The sequence below is a fragment of the Phocoena sinus genome, chromosome 4, assembly GCF_008692025.1.
Source record: "Phocoena sinus isolate mPhoSin1 chromosome 4, mPhoSin1.pri, whole genome shotgun sequence".
In the NCBI taxonomy this organism is placed as follows: domain Eukaryota; kingdom Metazoa; phylum Chordata; class Mammalia; order Artiodactyla; family Phocoenidae; genus Phocoena; species Phocoena sinus.
This window is the reverse complement of record NC_045766.1, coordinates 139,871,598-139,893,005: the sequence shown is the minus strand read 5'-3', so window position 1 is coordinate 139,893,005 and position 21,408 is coordinate 139,871,598. Positions and strand designations below refer to the sequence as shown.

Here is a 21,408-nt window from a genome sequence, read left to right as displayed (position 1 = left end):
GATAATAATCTACATCTTTTTATGTGGTCCTGTCCTGTTTCCCTATCCCAAGATAACAACTATTCTGAATCTCATGTTGATTCTTTGCCTTTTAAAAAATAGATTTGACACTCTTAAATGTATGAATAAAAAGCATTTGTTTTTAAACTTTATCCAAAGGTTTATAAAGGTTAACTTTATCAAAAGGTTTATAAAGGTTTATAAAAGGTTTATAAAGCGACTTAATTTTTTTCACATAGTGCTGTATTTTTAAGATTGCTCAGTTGTCGCATTGGATTAATTTTGACTATTGTGTACTCTGTTGTATATCTGATTTTATTAATTCATTCTCTTGATGGACTTTTGGGTAGTTTTGAGATTTTGCTAATCTCAAACAGAAATGCTATTAACAGTCTTGTATGGGTCTCATACACACTTGAAAGAATTTCTCTCTCTCAGGTATGTTTTTTTCCTAAATTCTAGAGTAAGATGTGAACTTTATCCCTTAGGCTTCATTCTATATCTTCCAAGAACTGGAACATTCTTTTATATGATCATAATACAATGGTCACAGTCAACAGACTTTACAGTACTACACAATGTACAGACTATACAGTACTGCTCTCTGATGTACAATCTTTACATTTCCCCACTTGTCCCAAAATTGTCCTTCATGGCTTTTTAAAATTTTAGGGTTTAATCAAGCCTTGGTCCATGTGCTTAATTATTGAGTCTCTTTTAATTTAGAACAGTTCCCTCATGGCACTGGTACTTTTGAAGAGTTCAGGCCTGTTGTTTCACAGAATTTCCCTCAATTTGAATTTGTCTGATTATCTCAAAATTGGATTCAGGTCAGACATTTTAGGTAAGAATACTGCATAGTTGCTGTGTTCTTCTCAGCGCATCAGAGCAAGAGGCACAAGATATGTATGCATTTTTCTGCACCTTGCTTTTTTCCCTTAACAGCATATTCTAGAAATCACTCTTTGCATTCACAGAGCTCGTCTTCATTCCTTTTTATAGCTTCATAGTACTCCACTGTGTGGAATAACCAGTCTTTGTAATTAATCTGTTTATGGCCACTTAAGTTATTTTTCATGCTTGCTATTACAAGTAATGTTGTGATACATAACATATATTTTCTTCAAACTGTTGGAGAATAATACTATGACTTGGGCAGTCAAATTTAGAATTTAGGGCTTCCCTGGTGGCGCAGTGGTTAAGAATCTGCCTGCCAACATAGGGGACATGGGTTTGAGCCCTGGTCCGGGAAGATCACACATGCCACAAAGCAACTAAGCCTGTGCGCCACAACTACTGAGCCTGCGCTCTATAGCCCACCAGCCACAACTATGGCGCCCACGTGCCACAACTACTGAAGCCCATGTGCCTAGAGCCTGAGCTCCGCAACAAGAGAAGCCATGGCAATGAGAAGTCTGCCCACCGCAATGAAGAGTAGCCCCCACTTGCTGCAACTAGAGAAAGCCCACGCACTGCGACGAAGACCCAGTGCAGACACACACACACACAAAATTTAGAATTTATTTTTAGTTCTCAATTCAAAAAGTGTTTCTTAAACATCAATATATTTTAATACAAATTTTGGATTAATAGCAGGGGCATTTAATGTCATTTTTAATAGATGGAGTATAATATGTTGTGCACGGCAAATTGGTTCACATTTGATTGGTGAACAGAATGTTGTACATAGAAGAATGCAGAGGTTTGTTTGTTCATATTTGAGTTTTACCCTAAGCAAGGAGAGCTGGTGTATTTGGAGTAAAATTTAATAGCCTCCCGTAGGAAAGGATATAGCCCCCAGTTTTTTTTGTTGCATTAGTAGCAGGATCCCCTTCACCCTGTGGTTCAAGAAAACAAGTACTTTGACTGGGATTCCCTCCACATCCCCCCAGGGTGGTCTCCATCCTTTGTGACTTCCAGCTCTTGGGAGGTTGCCCTGCCTCCTGTGTCTACCTGATCAGCTCTGCATAGGCTTAGGGCTTGATGTGGTCTGCATTGCCCTGTTACCCACTCTTCTAGCTCCAATTCAGGTGCTGCCAGCATTTCCCCACTTTGCATTTTTGTGAATTTTTAATAATGGGCTCTGGCAACTTGCCTGCTTGAGTGGCTTAGATTATCTCTTTAGGTCACAAATAATGTTTTTTGTTAGAGCTCTTATTATAAAGCCACCACAGTTTGAGGCATCTATTTGCAGTGCTAATTTTTCCAGAAAGATGTGTTTTTTTTTTTTTTTTTTTTGCGGTACACAGGCCTCTCACCGCTGTGGCCTCGCCCGTTGCGGAGCACAGGCTCCGGACACGCAGGCTCAGCGGCCATGGCTCACGGGCCCAGCCACTCCACGGCACGTGGGATCCTCCCGTACCGGGGCACGAACCCGTGTCCCCTGCATCGGCAGGCGGACTCCCAACCACTGTGCCACCAGGGAAGCCCGAAAGATGTGTTTTTAGTTTGCAGTTTTGAGGAAGGCGAGGAGGGTTTTAGGACTGCAAATATAACATTGTTATAGAAAATGCTTGTACATTAAATTTCAGAAAGTCTAATAAAAATGGAAATTGAGCTTAATAGTTATGTTAATGTTCTGTAGTCTGCATTTTTTAAAGAGATCTTTTTAAATTTATTTTGGCTGCGTTGGGTCTTCGTTGCTGTGCGCGGGCTTTCTCTAGTTGCGGTGAGCAGGGGCTACTCTTCGTTGCGGTGCATGGGCCTCTCATTGTGATGGCTTCTCTTGTTGTAGAGCACAGGCTCTAGGTGCGCGGGCTTCAGTAGTTGTGGCTCACGGGCTCTCGAGCGCAGGCTCTGTCGTTGTGGCGCATGGGCTCAGTTGCTCCACGGCATGTGGGATCTTCCCGCGCCAGGGCTTGAACCTGTGTCCCCTGCACTGGCAGGTGGATTCTTAACCACTGCGCTACCAGGGAAGTCCCCATGTAGCCTACATTTTGATCTCAGTCACATTAAGATTCTTTTTTCCAAAGTTTTTTCAGTAGATCTTTTTTTTTTTTTTTGGTTTGTGTCATAGTAGGAGGAATGTATATGCATATTAGATTGAAGTTTGTTTTGTAATCATTCTTGACAATTTTTCCCTAGGTTTTAGAAGACTAAGCTTAGACATCCAGTCCCCTCCAAATATTGGTCTGCGTCGTAGTGGACAAGTGGAAGGTGTTCGTCAGATGCACCAGAATGCTCCACGTAGTCAGATGGCTACAGAGCGTGACCTGCAGGCCTGGAAACGAAGAGTGGTTGTACCAGAGGTACCACTAGGCATATTTAGGTTTGTTTTAGGATATCTATTAATATTGTTTATATCTGTGAAAATATATCTATATGGTTATTTACACATTTTAATCATTAGTGGTATAAATAATCATATACATATATTTTAGTAATGGGTTGGGATGTATTTTAATGTGGTAGGAAAATGTCAAAATTGTTCTTTAACTCCATAACCAATCTTGTTTCATCTATACAAACACCCCCTGTTCTCCCTTCAGTATTATTTTGAAAGATATTCCAGACATAATATCATTTTGTCTAAAAGTATGTCCGTATGTAATTTCTAAGGATAAGGAATTGTCTTAAAATATAACTATAATGCCATTGTCATATCTTAAAAAACAAACAATTCCTCAGTAGAACCAAATAGCCAGTGTTTAAATTTCCAGTTGTTCCAAATGTCATATTTTTAGTTTTTTGCAAGAGTATTTTGTAAGTGGTAAAATTCCATCAGAAGGCACATAATATCTTTTTCTTTATTTCTTTTCTTTTTTTTTTTTTTTTTGTGATGCTAGCAGGAACTGATACTCACTGCCCAGGTTCATTAATTCATTAGGGATTATAAAATAGTGATATTTCAGCTCTGAAGTCTTTATTATCTTGGCTACTTCCAAATAAAAATTTACCCACATCTACTATTTGATTATCCAGTAGTAAAGTTTGTATATAATAAACAAGTTTCTGTATAAAAAACAGGATAGCTACCTGCTCATTTTGCTTTATTTACCTTCAAAATAAAGATTTATTCCTTTATATTCTTCTGCAGTGGCCAGTTTGTGTGTTTGTTCACTGTATTAATTACACTGCTGTGATTTAGCTTATTTCTAATGTCCTTGTTAATGTTTAAATTTTTCTATCTTGGCCAGGAGGAGCTTCTTCAGGTTGGCTCCTGCGTCCTTTTGAAATGATGTAGTAGCCTTGTGTAGCATCTTTGCTGTCAGGCATGGCAGGGTGTTATAGGTTCTTCTTGTAAATTTCTTGACCTAGACTTAGGATTAGTCTTTTCTCTTAAGCAGCCCTATTTTCTTTTATTGAGAAATGATATTTCATAAGTATAGTGTGGATCGTAGGGTTTTCCTTGTACTGAATTGTGATGTACTGATTTTCAAGTTATCAGAATGGAGGCAGCAAATACTGTTTTTCATTGATATCTAAAATGTTTCAGTATTCTGTCATGTTTGTGTCTCATAATAACTAATACCTTGAAGGTAATTTTGTAAAAGTTTTCATGTGTTTAGCCAGAAGAGTCAGTTGATTGGTGAAGTAATATTGGATAATATTTATATTTCATACAGTGAATTTAAGGATGTTTATAAGTATATGATAAACTAATGAAAAGCAAAATCTGGAATTGGGATGAGAAATACAGAAAATCACTGTCGTGTATGCAGCATTCTATAATTAAGCCTTAAAATTATGTCTGAGTTGCATGGTCATCAGAACTGAAAGTGTCATTTTAGGATACTTTTTGTTGTCAAAATCAAGGGAAGCAAACAGGTATCAGGAGTGAAAGTCCTGAAGAATAGTTCCTTAAACGAGCATTTATTTCGTTAACATAAAGGAAGACTGGAAGTAGTTTAAGGCTAGAATCATGGTTCCCCAGCATTTTCCCCGGCGGCAAAAAGGACATTTCTAGTTGAAGGGATTTCATTTAAGCAGACTTAATGGTCCCACATGACATGTCTCCTCATAACTCATTGACCAGAATGTCCATATGGCCACACTTAGCTACAGAGGAGGCAAGGTAATACAGTCTCTATTTAGAGCAGCAAAGAGCCTAGATGAAAATTTGAGATTTTGCTTCTAAGGAAGAAAGAAGAATGGATTTTGTGAGTCATTTTCCCAAAGAAGAGCATAGCTCTTTCTAGAACTCTATTCTAAAATACATTTGAGTTTTTATGAAGGAGATGCTGAGTGATACAGTAGAATCCTTTAGAGAATGGATTTGCAATCTTGGAAAATCGTAGGTACATTCTGAGTAGCTAACATGAGAGATTCTGTTTGAGTTGGTCCTCATAGGGCCAATCAAAATACAAATGAATGAATACTTCTGTGTTAAATATGAAAAATAGGACCTACTAGCTGCCTCTGAGATTTTGGTTATATTAAATTTCTAGAAAAGTGTAGTTTGCCTTAAGTTTTGTTATAACTTTAGGAATTTTCTGTATTAATTAAAAAAATACTTAAGTTATGATTCCCAGAATCATAATGATTAGTTTTTTTCTCTATATATCCTTTATTTATCAGCAATTAATATAACTGGGTACTTAAATTTGTAGGAAGTTGGAAGACTTCAGAATAGAGAAAGGTGAAGAAGAAAGAAATCTTTATATAATTGGAAGAAAGAGGAAGACTCTCCATCTTTCACAAAAGGTAACCTAAATTCCATTTCCTTAGGAATAAACAAATTAGAAATTAAACTGAAATTTATAGTTTTCTTTTTGATCACTGAGAATATTAGTAATATTAGTCTTCTGTTTGGGATTTAAAATAGTAGACATAAAGTTGTACAGGTGTTAGGAGAAGTGGCTTGAAACTTGCGGGAAGTAGCCTAATGCCTAACAGTGATGAAGGATTCTAGAAAATTATTGTTGGGATTTCCCTGGCGGTCCAGTGGTTAAGACCTTGAGCTCCCAATGCAGGTGGCACAGGTTTGATCCCTGGCTGGGGAACTACGATCCCACATGCCTCACGGCACGGCCTAAAAACAAAATGTTATCGTCTAATAACCCCTAGAACGTTGCCAGCCCATCAAAAGCATTTTGTATCCATTCCCAATCACTACTCTCTCCTTTCTCCTGCAGGTAACCAACTGTTTGACTTCTAAAGATGCTGGTTAGCTTTGTCTGTTTCTGATGTTTTCCAAATCATGCATTTATAAAAAATCTTAGATGTCACAATGGTTTGCGACAAAGCCCAACCCTACCTGAGAAAATCTTATTCCTTAGTGTTTAATTTCTTGACCATCATATGTGAAGCATTAACAAGTTAATGGAATTTATACAAAATGTATGCAGGATCAGTGCTACAAAACTATGGTGAAAATGGTTGTGTTTGCAAGATACTCTCTCAATTGGTCATTCAGTTTGGTAGCCATACTGTGAGAAATGGCCTGTGCATGCCTGTCTGCCACATTAACTGCCTTGATGCGTGGTGTTTTTGCTTATGACTTGGGCTTTGAGAATTAAATAAAAATAGTTTCTATCTTATTATTTAATTTAAAAATAATTCAAATCTATTACGCCAAGTACTGAAAAGAAAAAAATGTTGACTATCTTCAGCTATAGTTAGAATATTTTCTCATGATAAAAAGCCTTCAAAGTTAAATTTACTAACATTTTTAAGAAATTTTTTCATTTATTTTTGCTGGAAAAGTTTTGAAAGATTTTTAAACATTTGATTACTGTGCTGTTATGTATTCAGAAATTTCTAATTTGGATATGTAATTTGATAAATTACAATCTGTAATTAAATTACATCAAAAGTTATTCAAGAAAGTTATAAAGTTAAATGCAGAGAGCTTTAAAAATTTCAATTTAGCTTTTGTCTTAAAAATGTTACCTATTTTAAACCCTGTATTGGATAAGAAGGCTAAGCCTTATACTTAATCTGTTGATGTACAAAGTACAGGTATACTACATAAGTGTTTACATACTGTATGTATGTCTGTGGTATTACAATTCGAGGGAGCAAATTAGGAGAAAGTCAAGTTTCCTATAGGGTAGTGGTAATGTTAAAAAAAGGGTAAGAAGGGCTTCCCTGGTGGCACAGTGGTTGGGAGTCCGCCTGCCGATGCAGGGGACACAGTTTTGTGCCCCGGTCCGGGAAGATCCCACATTGCCACAGAGCAACTAGGCCCGTGAGCCATGGCCGCTGAGCCTGCGTGTCTGGAGCCTGTGCTTTGCAATGGGAGAGGCCACAACAGTGAGAGGCCCGCGTACCGCAAAAAAAAAAAAAAAGAAAAAAAAGGATAAGAAACATTGATCTAAATGTCATACAGTATGTATATGTAATCTTTTGTATCTGGCTTGCATTTGCCCTTGTGAGATCTGTCTTTGTTGTGAGTAGTTGAAGTTCATTTGTTTTCACTGTTGGATAGTATTCCTTAATGAGAATGTTGCTGTTTAATCTATTCTTAAAGGACATTTGGGTTGTTTTCATGTTAGGAATATGAATTAGGAATAGTATGTTAGGAACAATATTGCTTTCAACATTTTGTACATATTTCTTGGTATCTGTCTGTATTTCTTTTTTTTATTACCTTTTTTTTTTTTTGCGGTACGCGGGCCTCTCACTGTTGTGGCCTCTCCCCTTGCGGAGCACAGGCTCCAGACGCACAGGCTCAGCGGCCGTGGCTCACGGGCCCAGCCGCTACACGGCATGTGGGATCTTCCCAGACCGGGGCATGAACCCGTGTCCCCTGCATCGGCAGGCAGACTCTCAACCACTGCGCCACCAGGGAAGCCCCATCTGTATTTCTTTTGAGTATATGCACTGGAGTGAAATTATTGGAGCATAGGGTATGTGTATGTTCAACTTTAGTAGTTAATGCCACATGTGGTTTCAAAACGATTGCACTCTTGCTTATAGTGAGATAAGTATTAAAGTCTCATTATGTTTGTAGATTTCTTTGTTTCTACTTACTTTGCTTTGTGTAGTTTGAAGCTATGTTATTTGTTGTGTACAAATTTAGAATTTCCCTTTTTCCTGCTGAATTGAACCTTTTACCGTTATGAACTTATCTCTAGTAGTGCTTTATTCTTCAAATTCTTGTATATGAATGTAGCTATGCTAGCTTTCTTTTGGCTAGCATTTGCATAGTACATGTTTTTATCCTTTACTTCTTGTCTTTCCCTTTTGTCTTTTTTTTAAAAAAATTTATTTATTTATTTTTGGCTGCTTTGGTTCTTCGTTGCTGTGCGCTGCTTTCTCTAGTTGCAGTGCATGGGCCTCTCATTGCAATGGCTTCTCTTGTTGCGGAGCACAGGCTCTAGGTGTGCGGGCTTCAGTAGTTGTGGCACATGGGCTCAGTAGTTGTGGCTCGCGGGCTCTAGAGCACAGTCTCAGTAGTTGTGGCTCACGGGCTTAGTTGCTCCGTGGCATGTGGGATCTTCCTGGACCAGGGCTCGAAGCCATGTCCCCTGAATTGGCAGGCAGATTCTTAACCACGGCGCCACCAGGGAAGCCCTATTTTCTGTCTTTTTTGTTTTTAGGCTGTTTCTTGCTGTTCTGAATTTTTTTCTGACCGAATATATTCCATTTAGTTAGTTCTCTTCAGCTGTGTGTATCCTGCTAATAACCTTGTGTTCTTAGTTTTAGTTATTGTATTTTTCTGTTCAGAATTTTCCAGAGTTTTCAGTTTTCTGCTGAAGTTCTCTTTATTTTAATTCCTTGAAAATCAGCCCTGGTTATTAAAAAAACCCATTTCTGGTTATTTCATTATCTTGTTCCCCTGTTAATCTGTTTGCATTCTGTGTTGATTTTTTTCTCATTTTATTACAATCACATTTTCTTTGTTGCCTGTATTTTTGATTGAATGTTAGATGTTAGAGATGGTTTGAAGCCTAGGATGGCATTTCTTCTCCAGAGAAGGTTTTAATTTGCTTCTGGTAGGCTACTAGGGCCACTCTCAAGCCTGTATCACCTTCACCCAGACAAGGATGGGCTTTTAGTTCCTTGGGATTACTGTTTATCTGTGGTTTACCTATAGGTCTAGATTATAGCTCTTTGGGCTAACAGCTGAAGCTTGAGGTGTTTGCCTATACATAGGAGACTCCGAATTGTAATTTTTGTTAGCATAACTCAAGAGTTTAGTCTGTCAGTTTTTTGCTTACCTGCTAAACCTTTCAGCTTCCTCTTCCAGAGTGAAATTCTAGGGTTCTTTTTTATTGCTTGTATCCTTTTTCGTGTATTGGTCCTGTAAATCTTCATAGCCTTGTTAGGTATATAGGGCCCTCAAACCGTTTTTTTAAAAAATATATATTTTGACACATTTTCTTGTTCTTCTTAGTGGTAGTTTTGGTCCATCTGAATTTACATATTAGTCATGAAATTCATTAATAGGAGTTTTTGCCTTAACAAAATAAGTACTGACAAATTAAGGAAAGAAGAGTTGTATTAAAATCAGCCAGGATATATTGTTCAGGATATGTTGAAATGATAAAACATCTCAATGATTATCAAACAGATGGCACTAACGTGAAAATTGATTTTGTATATCAGTTCTGGGAATGTGTACTTTCACTGAGTGATCTCGCATACGTGACTTTGGTGTTGGAGGACTAGCATGTGCCCTCCCCTGCCCCCCCTCCCCTGCCATTTCAATCTAGCTATTTTATTTGGCTGATTTTAAAAGATTATTTAATTATTTTGTTTTAATTAAAAAAAAAAAGATATTTAAAAAATTCAAGCACAACTGAAAGTACTGACAACAAATCATCCAAAAAGTTAAAACCTGGAAATAACTAGGATTGATGTTTGAGGATCATTTCAGATATTTCTCTATACCTGTGTATTCACACAGTGATATATTCCTTAAGGTTGGTTACTGCGTCATAATATATGAATATATATTTTCACTTCTAAGATATATATTTTAAAGTGATTTCTTTTTTGGATTATAGTTATTATTATCTAATTTATGGTAAGCCAATTAACTTACGGTTTAGTTTAGAAAATGATGATTTAATGTGCCTAAATTTAGCCATGTTTTCTAAATATCTTAAAAGTAACAAAAACCAATCTTGGTTAACAGTATGTGGCAAAAATACCCATTCAAGAATATTTTATTTTTTGAACTATTATTATTATTTTTGCCTTAAATCCTTTTGGGATTGGATAGAATGCGAAATACTTTATTGAAGATTGTACTTACTTAAGTGTTGATTTTCATCTGCATGTTTGTGTTTCAGTCTGATTCCGTGGCTTTGATGTCACAGTCTAGGCAGAGGACATGTAGGCGTAAATATCCAAATTATGGTAGAAGAAATCTTGGACGGCTTGAGTTGTCTTCTGGAAATGAATCTTCAAGCTCTGTAAGACATGTGAGTTTCATAACTTTAAAATATATAAAATAATCTTGAATAATTTGTCTTAACTCTTTACTTTGAATCTACCTTGAAATTTTGTGGAAGTATAGTATTCTCTAGAGATTAAGATGAAATTTCACATTTGAATTTCTCTAACAATTTTGAACAGCTTTGTTATACCATATAAGTGTACAATCTGGTGGTTTTAGTATATTAACAAAATTGTACCATCACCACCACTATTTAATTTCATAATATTTTAATCACTTAAAAAGAAACCCTGTACCCATTTGCAAGTACTTCCCATTCTTACTCCACCCAAGCCCCTGGCAACCACTAATCTTTCTATCCCCATGGACTTTTGTATTCTGGACATTTCATTTAATGGAAGCATACAGTATGATCTTGTGTCTGGCTTTTTTCACTTACTGTGTAATGTTCAAGGCTGATTCCATGTATAGCATGGATGAATACTTCATTCTTTTTCATTGCCCAATATTCCATTATATGAATAGACCACAATTTGTTTACCCACTCATCAGCTGGTGGATATTTGTATTATTTCTACTTTTTGACTGTTACGGATGTTGCTCCTTATCAGCATTAATGTACAGGGTTTTGTTTGGCCATAAGTTTTCAATTCATTTGGGTTTATATCTGTGAGTCAGTTTGCTGGGTCATATGGTAACTCTGTATTTTAACCTTTTGAGGAATTGCCAGACTGTTTTCCAAAGTAGTTGTATTATTTTATGTTCCCAGTCAGTAATGTATGAAGTTTCCAGTTTCTCCACCTCCTTGTTCACACTTATTATGTTCTGTCCTTTTGATTTCAGTTGTCCTGGTGGATGTGAAATGGTATCTCACTGTGGTTTCGATTACATTCCCCTAATGACTAATGATGTTGAACATGTTTTCGTGTGCTGTTTTCCACTTGTATGTCTTTGGAGAAATATCTATGCAAATCTCTGGCCCATTTTTCAATTTGGTTGTCTTTTTTATTGCTATAAGGGTTCTTTATACATTCTTATACAAATCCTTTATATCAGATGTATGACTTTGAAATATGTTCTCCCATTTATTGGATTGTCTTTTCACTTCTTTGCTTGTTTCCGCTGAAGCACAAAAGTTTTACATTTTGATGAAGTCTAGTTTGTTTTTTCCTTAGTTGCTTGTGCTTTCGCCGTCATATCTAAGAAGTCTTTGTCTTAACCCTTTTCATGACTTACAGTAATCATATGTAAGTTACTGTTCTTCTTTTTGATTTTTTTGGGGGAAATCAGTATTTCTGTAAAGAGTTTTTAAAGGTTAATATTAGAATGTTAGTATTCTCTAATCAGGAATGTTTTGAGGATTGAAATGTTACATAAGGATGAACAATTTGAATTCCTCTATAAAGCATTAGGGTAGTCGTCAAACATAGGGTTTGAATTTAAATCCAAATTCTTCTACTTCGACAGGTTGGTTAAACTTTTGTGCCTCTGCCTATATCTGTAAAAGTAATTAATGGTATGTCCCTCAGAGGTGTTGTGAGAATTCGTTTAGTTAACCATGTAAAGTGTTTAAAACACTGCCTAATATCCAATAATGTTAGCTGCTAACCGTTCACTTAAATGATTTTGTGTAACACCTTTCTTATTTATTTTCTTCTTCTTTATATGTATTGAGCATGTTTTAACCTTTAATGATTCCGGATAATTATGATAAATGTTCCCATCCATCCTCACTAGTTTCTGGCATATCTTTCCTGTGTTTTTTTTTTCTTCTTTCCCCTATATACTCAATTAGATACATGTATATTTTTTCTCCTTTTGTACACAAAATGTCACATACCACAGATACTCTTTTGCACTTGGGTTTTTTCACTTAAAATATTCTTAAAATCACTTCATATCGGTTCATAAGTGCCTTCCTTATTTATTTATTTTTAAAGAGCTGCATCATATTTAAGTTATCTGATTGTGACAGTTTATTTAACCACTCTCCTGGTTATGGGCATTTAGGATGTTTACAGCGTTTTCATTTTAAATAATGCTACAATGAATAATCTTGTAGATGTATGTATTTGTCTAATGATGGAGATGTTATGGGGGGGGTACATTCCTTGAAATGGGATTGCTGGGCCCAAAGATAAACACGTTTGCATCTTATGAGATGCTGATAAAAATTCCTCATAAAGGAGAATTCCAACTTGCTTTCCTCCCTGTGGTGTAGGAGAGTGTCCGTTTTCTTACTGTTTACTAACAGTGTGTTACAATTTCTAATTTTTGCCAATGAATTGGCGAGAGATGGTATCTTAGTTTTATTTTTTATATGTTTTGGCTGTTCTTTTATGTGATAGAATATTATATGTAACATGAAATTTACCATTAGCTGTTTTTAAGTATACAGTTCAGTGGCATTGACTGCATTTACAGATGTATGCAACCATCACTACTCTTCATTTCTAGCACTTTTTCATCATCCCAGACAGCAGCTCTGTACTCATTAAACAAGAACTCTCCCTATTTCCTTCTCTTCCCAGCCCCTGGTAACCTCTCTTATACTTTGTCTCTATGAATTTGCCTGTTTTAGGTACCTCATGTAAGTGGAATCACAATATTTGTCCTTTTGTCTTTGGTTTATTTACAGTGTAGTTTACATTTCTCTTATGTGTGAAGTTGTACATATTTTTATATATTTAGAGTCTTTTTCATCTTTGTGCATTGTGTGTCATGTCTTTTGGCCATTTTTCTATCGTGTTTTTGGCCTTTTTCCCCCTTCAAGTTTTAATTTTTTCCACCCTGCTACATTACTGTATTTTTGAGTTAATTTTATCATTGGATTCTGTGAAGTTTTCCAGGTACACTCTCATTTATACAATGTTCAGTTTTGCTACTTCTCTCCTAATTTTTATACTTTTAATTGATTTTTCTTGTCTAATTGCAGTGTTTAATACTTCCAGTACATTGTTGAATACTAGTGAGATAGTGGACCATATTCCTGTTGTCAGTGTGTCTGCTATTTTCACAATAAGTAAGATGCTTTGTTTTAGGTTTCTACAGTATACATATATATTACGCTAGGGAAATAGCAACTAATTCTTATTAAGTGTTTCTGAAAAATCAGGAATGATTATAGATTGAGTTTTAATTTTTAGATCAGTAGTATTAATCTTATGATTTTATGTCTTAATTTGGTTTATTTGCAATTAATGGGGAACTTTTAAATTAACACAAGTATAATGTAGAATGTTAAATCCACTTGACCTTTTAAGATAAGTCATAATTTTGTGTTATGGTAGTTTACCTCCTACAGTGGTATGAATTCATTCTCCTGAGTGTTGCAGATGGGTGGAGATGGTTGTGTATATGTGTATGTTGGTTCCATTACGCTTTGGTTTGGAAAGCACTGATAGTAGAAAAAGTATGGGTTTTAGAGTTGGCCTGGTTTCTGATTCCATTTCTTATACTTACTCTTCTGTGACCCCAGGCGTATTTCTTTACATTTCTTAGCCTTGGGTTTCTCTATATATGAAAAGGTAGTAGTGGGCAGGTAGTGACTTGAGATAATACAAAACTCATTGGCAAGACAGATCCAAGATTTGTGGGGTTTGAATCTTGTATAATTTTAGGGACGTTCTTTAGAAAAAGAATTCAAAGTTACAGATAGACACAGGGCCTTGGTAGGCAAGTTAAATTGAAAACCTCTGAAACTTAAGTTTCATTAGCTTTTTCTTAACCCTGCCTCTGTTTACAGAAGTATTTTGAGAGTTAATGCAGATAAAACATTTAAAACTTTTTCCCAGAATGCATGGTTTCCAGGTAGTAGATTTTAAGAGTTTATTTTATTACTGTGATTTTTTAGAAGTCTATTTTGAGTGTAAAAAGCAGACTCGTGTTGAGTAGATCTAGTGTGGTTGGCCTAGGAATCTGTACTCCTTGAATAACATTGGGCTCACATTTTGAGGAACATTTTTTAAGAGTATGTTTACTTTGCGTTTTGCCTACTCAAATGAAGTAAACAAAATAGCTATTTCCTTGCAGTTCCATCTTTTTAGTTTTGTTTCTCCATGGCATTTTCATTATCCATTTATGATTCACTTAATGTAAGTAGCTGTTATAGGAAAAGGTTGTATCTCAATTTAAAAGTACCTGCTTAGTATCCAAGACCAGAATTTAAAGTAGACGGCAGCTATTAGGGTTGTGGGAATTAGCTGCTTGTTCCCCTCTCTTCCTTTAAAGACTTCTGTGTTTCAGGTTTAAAAAAAATTACACAGTAAGTACAGCGAGTTCCCATATACTGTTTCCCTAAGTGTTTCCTATTAATAACATCTTGATTTAGTGTGGTACATTTGCTACAACTGATGAACCAATTTTACACATTATCATTAACTAAATTTTGTAGTTTACATTACGGATCACTCTGTGTTGTATGGGTTTGGACAAATGCATAATGTTATGTATCTACCATAATAGTATCATACAGAATAGTTCCACTGTCCTAAACCCCCCCTCTGCTGTACTTAATCATCACTCCCTCCCTCTTCCTGAGCTACGGGCAACCACTGATCTTTTTACTGTTTCCATAGTTTTTTTTTTTTTTTTTTCCTGTTTCAATAGTTTTGACTTTTCTAGAATGTCATATAGTTGGATCAAACAGTAGGTGGCCTTTTCACATTGACTACTTTCTAGTAATATGAGTTTAATTTTCCTCTATGATAAGTCTATATTTAGCTCTGTAAGAAACTGCCCAACTATTATCCGTAGTGGTTGTGTTACATTTTGTATTCTGATGAAAAGTGAATGAGAGTTCCTGTGCTTCACATCTTTTTAAGATGATACTTCTTCCCAACTTCATCTATAGATTCAACACAGTTCCAGTCAAAATCCCAGCAAGTTTATTTTGTGGATATTGGCAAAGAGATTCTGAAGTTTGTTTCGAGAAAAAAATGACCCAGAATAGCTAACAATACTGAAGAACAACAAAGGTGCAGGACTGATAGATACATTAAGACTTAGTATAAATCTCCAGTTTTCAAGACAGTGTCGTACTGGTGAAAAAATAGACAAATAGATCAATGGAATAGAATAAGGAACCCAGAAGTAGACCAATACAAATATACTCAACTAGTGTTTGATGGAGGAACAAAGACAACTCAATGGACAAAGCATTGTCTTTTCAACAAGTGGTGTGGAACAACTGGATATCCACATGCAAAAAAAAAAAATCTAGACACAGTCTTTTCACAAAAATTAACTCAAAATATATCATAAACTTAATGTAGATGTAAAACACAAAATTATAAAATTTCTAAAAGATAACATATAATAAAAATCTAGGTGACCTTGGGTGTGATGATCACTTTTTAGATACAATCCAATAGCATGATCCATGAAAGAAAAACTTGACAAATAGAAAAGCCTGAAAGATACTGTTAAGAGAATGAAAAGACAAGCCATGGACTAGGAGAAAATACATGTAAAACTCATGTCTGATAAAGGACTTGTATTCTTTTTTTTTTATTAAAAAAATTTTTTTAACATCTTTATTGGAGTATAATTGCTTTACAGTGGTGTGTTAGTTTCTGCTTTACAACAAAGTGAATCAGTTATACATACACATATATCCCCATATCTCCTCTCTCTTGCATCTTCCCCCCACCCTCCCTATCCCACCTCTCTAGGTGATAGGACTTGTATTCTTTTTTTTTTTTTTTAATTTTTTTGAGAAAAGGACTGGGAAGGTCTTTTTTTAAAAAAAATAAATTTATTTATTTACTTATTTTTGGCTGTGTTGGTTCTTTGTTGCTGTGTGCGGGCTTTCTCTAGTTGCGGTGAGCAGGGGCTACTCTTCGTTGCGGTGCGCGGGCTTCTCATTGTCGTGGCTTCTCTTATTGCGGAGCACGGGCTCTAGGCGTGCAGCCTTCAGTAGTTGTGGCACATGGGCTCAGTAGTTGTGGCTTGCAGTCTCTAGAGCTCAGGCTCAGTAGTTGTGGTGCATGGGCTTAGTTGCTCTGCGGCACGTGGGATCTTCCCGGGCCAGGGCTCGAACCCGTGTCCCTTGCATTGGCAGGCAGATTCTTAACCACTGCGCCACCAGGGAAGCCCAGGACTTGTAATTCTTAAAACTCAATAAGAACACAACCCAATTTAAAAATCGACAAAAGATCTAACGGGGACTACGTTAAAGAAGATATACAGATGGCAGATAAGCACATGAAAAGGTGCTCAACATCATATGTGATTAGAGAATTGAAAGTAAAATGAGATACCACTACCCACCTATTACAGTGACTTGAGTCCAAAACACTGAGAACATTTACATTGACTTATTAACTTTGCTCAGAGAATGGCCTCTTGTATCAGTTTCTTTTGTTAATAGTAGTAGTGTTAAGTCTCACAAATATTTTCTATTGTCTAATTTTTTGATAAGAAAAAGGATGTAGTAAAGACACTTGCTTTTTGTTTTAAGTTTACCTATTTTATTACCCGGTTATCATACTTACTCCTGAGATGATTAGAATGACTGTGTGGTTTCTCTTGCCTTGTGTTATTTAATCTCAGAGATCAAGATTTTTATTTTATTTTTCTCCCTGTCACAAAATTAGGAGACTTCCTGTGATCAAAGTGAAGGTTCTTGTTCTTCTGAAGAAGAAGAATGGAAAAGTGATAGAAGAAGTGAAAGTGACAGTGAAAGTTCAAGGTACCTGTTTTTACTCGTTTTAATCTTCTAAGCATTTTAGTCATGACGTTGAACGGAATCATACTTGAATGGCATTCAAGGTGTAAGAGCTTCCAACTGTGGAACAACTAACATTGAGTTTTTAATACATTTAAAAGGAGAAGAAAGCTGGATTGACTGCTATTTCTATAGAGAATATTTTGGGTTTTTTTTTTTTTTGACTCTAAAACATTTGAGCCAACAGTGTAAATATGTGTACTCAAAACATCAGTTTAGTCTTGGGCTACATTTATAAAGAGGAGTATACAACGTCTGTTTGGTAAAATCACTGTTAAATTTATTACTAGTTATTGCATACGTTGATGAAAGTTCAATTAACTATCAAGAAGAAAACAAAAAAGGGACTTTTATTCAAGCCAAACTGAGGATTATAACCGGGAAGCAGATTCTCAGGAAGCTCTGAGAACTGTTCCACCTGTCCATGTTAGAAGCTGAAGGCACAGTCTTGTACATTTTCAAGACAAATGATGGTACATCAGGATGACATACTGCTATTTTATATAAAGTTCACGAAGGATACATAGTCCAGGTAAACTTTTGCAAAGTGAGCACCAAGCACTATGACCCCCTACAGGGCTGGGAAAGAATGTTATTCTTTTAAGAAGTTAAATTGCTAACATCAGAAGAAAGAAAAAATTTGATCTTTACTGTTGAGCAGGCACTCCCATCTTTGAGCAGCTCTGGTTAATGTGTAATGCCGATGCCCGCTGCACATTAGGGAGGGTGGAGGCCCAAATGGACACAGAGAGAGAATTTTATGTTTAATTTTTCTTGTCCTGCCTTAAAATATAAACTTTATTTTATCATACGTATTACCTTTTGTTTAGTTTTGGTATCCAAATTTCATGGGACTAAGATGTTAACATCTGTTCCTTGTCTTGGTAAATGTCAACTTTGTCCTGGCAGATGCTTCAGCCAGAAACCTGGATATCATTCTCTCTTCATAACATTTCCATCACCAAGTCTAGAAGATTCTCCCTTCTAAATATGACTCAGATTATTTTAATTTCCATTGATACTGTGCTTTACAGAACACCATACCATACTCCTGGCTTCCTTTCTTGTCTTCTTTTATTCCATTATGCTTAGGAGCTTCTAGAGCACTTGTCTACCCTTATTTTTGTTTGTTAACTTAATTTTAATTGTGGTGAAATATACAGAACATAAAATTCACCATCTTACTTGTTTTTAATTGTACAGTTCAGTAGTGTTAAGTACATTCACAGTGTTGTGCACCCAATCTCCAGAACTTATTTCGTCTTGCAAAACCGAGACTGTGTACCTACTAAACAGCAGTTCGCCACTCCACCCCACCCACCCCTGGCAACCACCACTGTCCTTCCTGTCTCTATATTCACTATCTTTTTTTTTTTTTTTTTTTTTTTTCGGTACGCGGGCCTCTCACTGTTGCGGCCTCTCCCGTTGCGGAGCACAGGCTCCGGACGCGCAGGCTCAGCGGCCATAGCTCACGGTCCCAGCCGCTCCGCGGCATGTGGGATCCTCCGGGACCGGGGCACGAACCCGTGTTCCCCGCACCGGCAGGCGGACTCTCAACCACTGCGCCACCAGGGAAGCCCCCTATTCACTATCTTTTAATTCAACTTTTCTTGAATTTTATTGTACAAAGCAGATGCTCTTAAGATTTTTAAAACAGCTCTTTTTACAACATAAAATATAATACAAAAATAATATTTGTAATAAATAGCTTTTGGAACTGTGTGTTTTATCAAGCTTGAGAGGTATGTGGTTGGACAATGATGGCCCCAGTAGAGGATTTTTATCCTTTTCTGTGTTTGCTAAAGCTGGGAGTGGGCCAGGGGCTAGTTTCCTAGTTTCCTGTTTGACTCTGCTTTTGCTCCAGGGTAAGTTAGGACTAGGCCCTCTCTGGGATCTTTTCTCATATGAGGGAGAGTCCCCCTGTTGGCAAGAAGCTTTGTCCACTTAGAGCTTTCTGTTCTGTGCTTTCCTTGTGGCTCTCAGTGTAGTCACTGACAGTTTGTCATTCCACTTAAAAATTCTAGTCCCATTTTGGAGCCTCCTGCGGTTTAGGGGGTGTGCTGCTCTTCTGCACAGTCTCTCCTGCTTTCGTAGCTACACTTCACTTTTGGAAAGGGTATTATTAGTTGGCTCTAGATGTTGTCTTCTATGAGGTCTCATCCACATTATACTTAAAAAAATTTCTCAGGCTTATATCCTTTCCTAATTCCCAGTGTCAGTGAAGATTTTTCTCCTTCTCATGGTCTTTGGTCATTTCAGTATGCACTGATAGGGAGGGCAGTCGAATCTTCCCAGGATCTTTTCTTTCCTCCTTGTTGTCTCTCCTCTCTTAAGGTTGTAGGATGAATTTACTCTTAGGGCTTAGATTCTGGTTCTGTACGACTGAAACTGTTTTCCTCCCTAGTGGCTCTTCATCTAGATATTCTGATTGGACGGCTGACGCAGGCATCAATCTGCAGCCTCCTTTACGAACGTCATCCCGTCGACGAATTACTCGGTTTCGTAGTAGTTCAGAGGACGAAATGTCTACTGAGAATTTATCTCCTCCAAAAAGGAGACGAAAGAGAAAGAAAGAAAATAAGCCTAAAAAAGAGGTAAGAAAAGTATATCTTTAAAAATACCATCTGTCTACACTTTTATAGTTTCTGTCCATATTTAGAAATTAGAAATCTGTGGGAATTTGGAGGCTTTATTATTATTATTTTTTGATCGATATACATCATCAGGAGTCAAACGTACAATGCAAACAAACTTATTTTTGGAAAATTTCCTTTGTTATTAAAACTTCTCTAATCTGCTCTGAGTTGGACTTGGCACTTATACTTTTCTGAATCTGTAATTTAGAGGGAAAGCTCTATTTTGCTCAGATCCCCTCCATAACTCTTACTTTGTCCTCCAGTTCCAACACCAAAAATATATTTCAAGGCATTTTAAGATCCTTTCTTCTTGTTTTGTCTGCTGTTGTCCTGTTTCCCATTTTCATTTGACATGTTCTGTCTTCATACTTTTCTCCTAATTGTAATATTGCTGTACCTTGTTCCATGTACAGTGCTACATGTGCTCCTGTCATATAGGTAGCTGTTGTTACTTAAAGATGCTATGTCTTTGTATTAGGTATCTACTGCTGTGTAACAGATCATCTTGGAACTTAGCTTAAAAACAAGAAACATGTATTATTTCATGTTTTGATGAATCAGGAATTTGGGAACTGATTAGCTGATTTTTGGCTCCTGAGGTTGCAGTCATCATGTTAGCTTGGGTCACAGTGTCTAAAGGCTTGACTGGGGGTGGATCTTTGAAGTTTGTTAATGGGACAGTTGGCTGCTGGCCTCAGTTCCTCACCATATGGGCCTCTCCATAGGGCTGCTTGAGTGTCTTCTTGACATGGTAGCTGATTGTCCCCAGAGCAAGTGATCCAAAAATTAAGCAAGGGCTAAGCCCTTTATGACCTAGTCTTAGGAGTCGCACATTGTTACTTCTGCTTTTTTCTATTTGTTAGAAGTAGTTGGAGCCCACATTGAGTGGAGGATACGTAGGCTCCACCTCTTAGAGAGGAAAGGAGGAGTATCAAATAATTTGTGGTTATATTTTAAAATTACCAGTCATTTTTTTAATGGTTTTTCCATTATGGTTTATCACGGAATATTAAATATAGTTCCCTGAGCTATACAGTAGGACCTCGTTGTTTATCCATCCTAAATATAATAGTTTGCATTTGCTAACCCCAAACTCCCATTCCATCCCTGTACCACCCCCCTCCCCCTTGGCAACCACTAGTTGTTCTCGATGTCTGTGAGTCTGCTTCTATTTCATAAAAGTTCATTTGTATCATATTTTAGATTCCACATGTGATATCATATGTAAGATTACAAGTCTTAAAACCTCAAATCAAGAGGAGACTCCCTGAGATGATTAGTCTGTGGTGAAATTCACTGTGGAGTCTTGGCAAAGCAGCCTTAGTGTGTTGAAGAGGATCCAGCTGGAAATTAGACCCGCTTCATAGGATGTAAAGTGCTATGCAGAATCTGTTAGAAATTCAGGAGACGCTAGGAAGGTGCTAGGTAGATCTACAATGCTTGCACAGCTGATAATGTTCCTATGTATGTTAAAGAACCAAATATGTATGCTGTTTAAAAATTAATCATTAGGTGACATGCTAATAAAACAGCCATTCTGAATGGTGAAGTCTTTTGTTTTTCAATTAAACAGTGCATGCTGCCCCTTTCTATTCTACTAAACTTTGTTCTCTTCCCCTTGGCAGAATCTGCGGAGGATGACTCAGGCAGAGCTTGCAAACATGGAACGTTTATATGAATTTCATCCTCCGGTTTGGATAACTGACACCACACTTCGGAAGTCTCCTTTTGTTCCTCAAATGGGTGATGAGGTGAGA

At 36.8% G+C, this 21,408-nt stretch overlaps 1 protein-coding gene across 2 annotated transcripts in view; it reads left to right on the top strand.

Moving 5' to 3' along the window:
- BRWD1 (bromodomain and WD repeat domain containing 1) overlaps nt 1-21,408 on the top strand; it is a 119,899-nt gene that overhangs the window by 54,915 nt on the left and 43,576 nt on the right. For both annotated transcript variants that reach the window (XM_032631477.1, XM_032631476.1), the window contains exons 19-24: nt 3,085-3,268; nt 5,550-5,643; nt 10,182-10,313; nt 16,885-16,979; nt 19,420-19,609; nt 21,277-21,402. In XM_032631477.1, the coding sequence (XP_032487368.1) occupies nt 3,085-3,268; nt 5,550-5,643; nt 10,182-10,313; nt 16,885-16,979; nt 19,420-19,609; nt 21,277-21,402 (821 nt within the window). The remainder of the gene's footprint in view (nt 1-3,084; nt 3,269-5,549; nt 5,644-10,181; nt 10,314-16,884; nt 16,980-19,419; nt 19,610-21,276; nt 21,403-21,408) is intronic.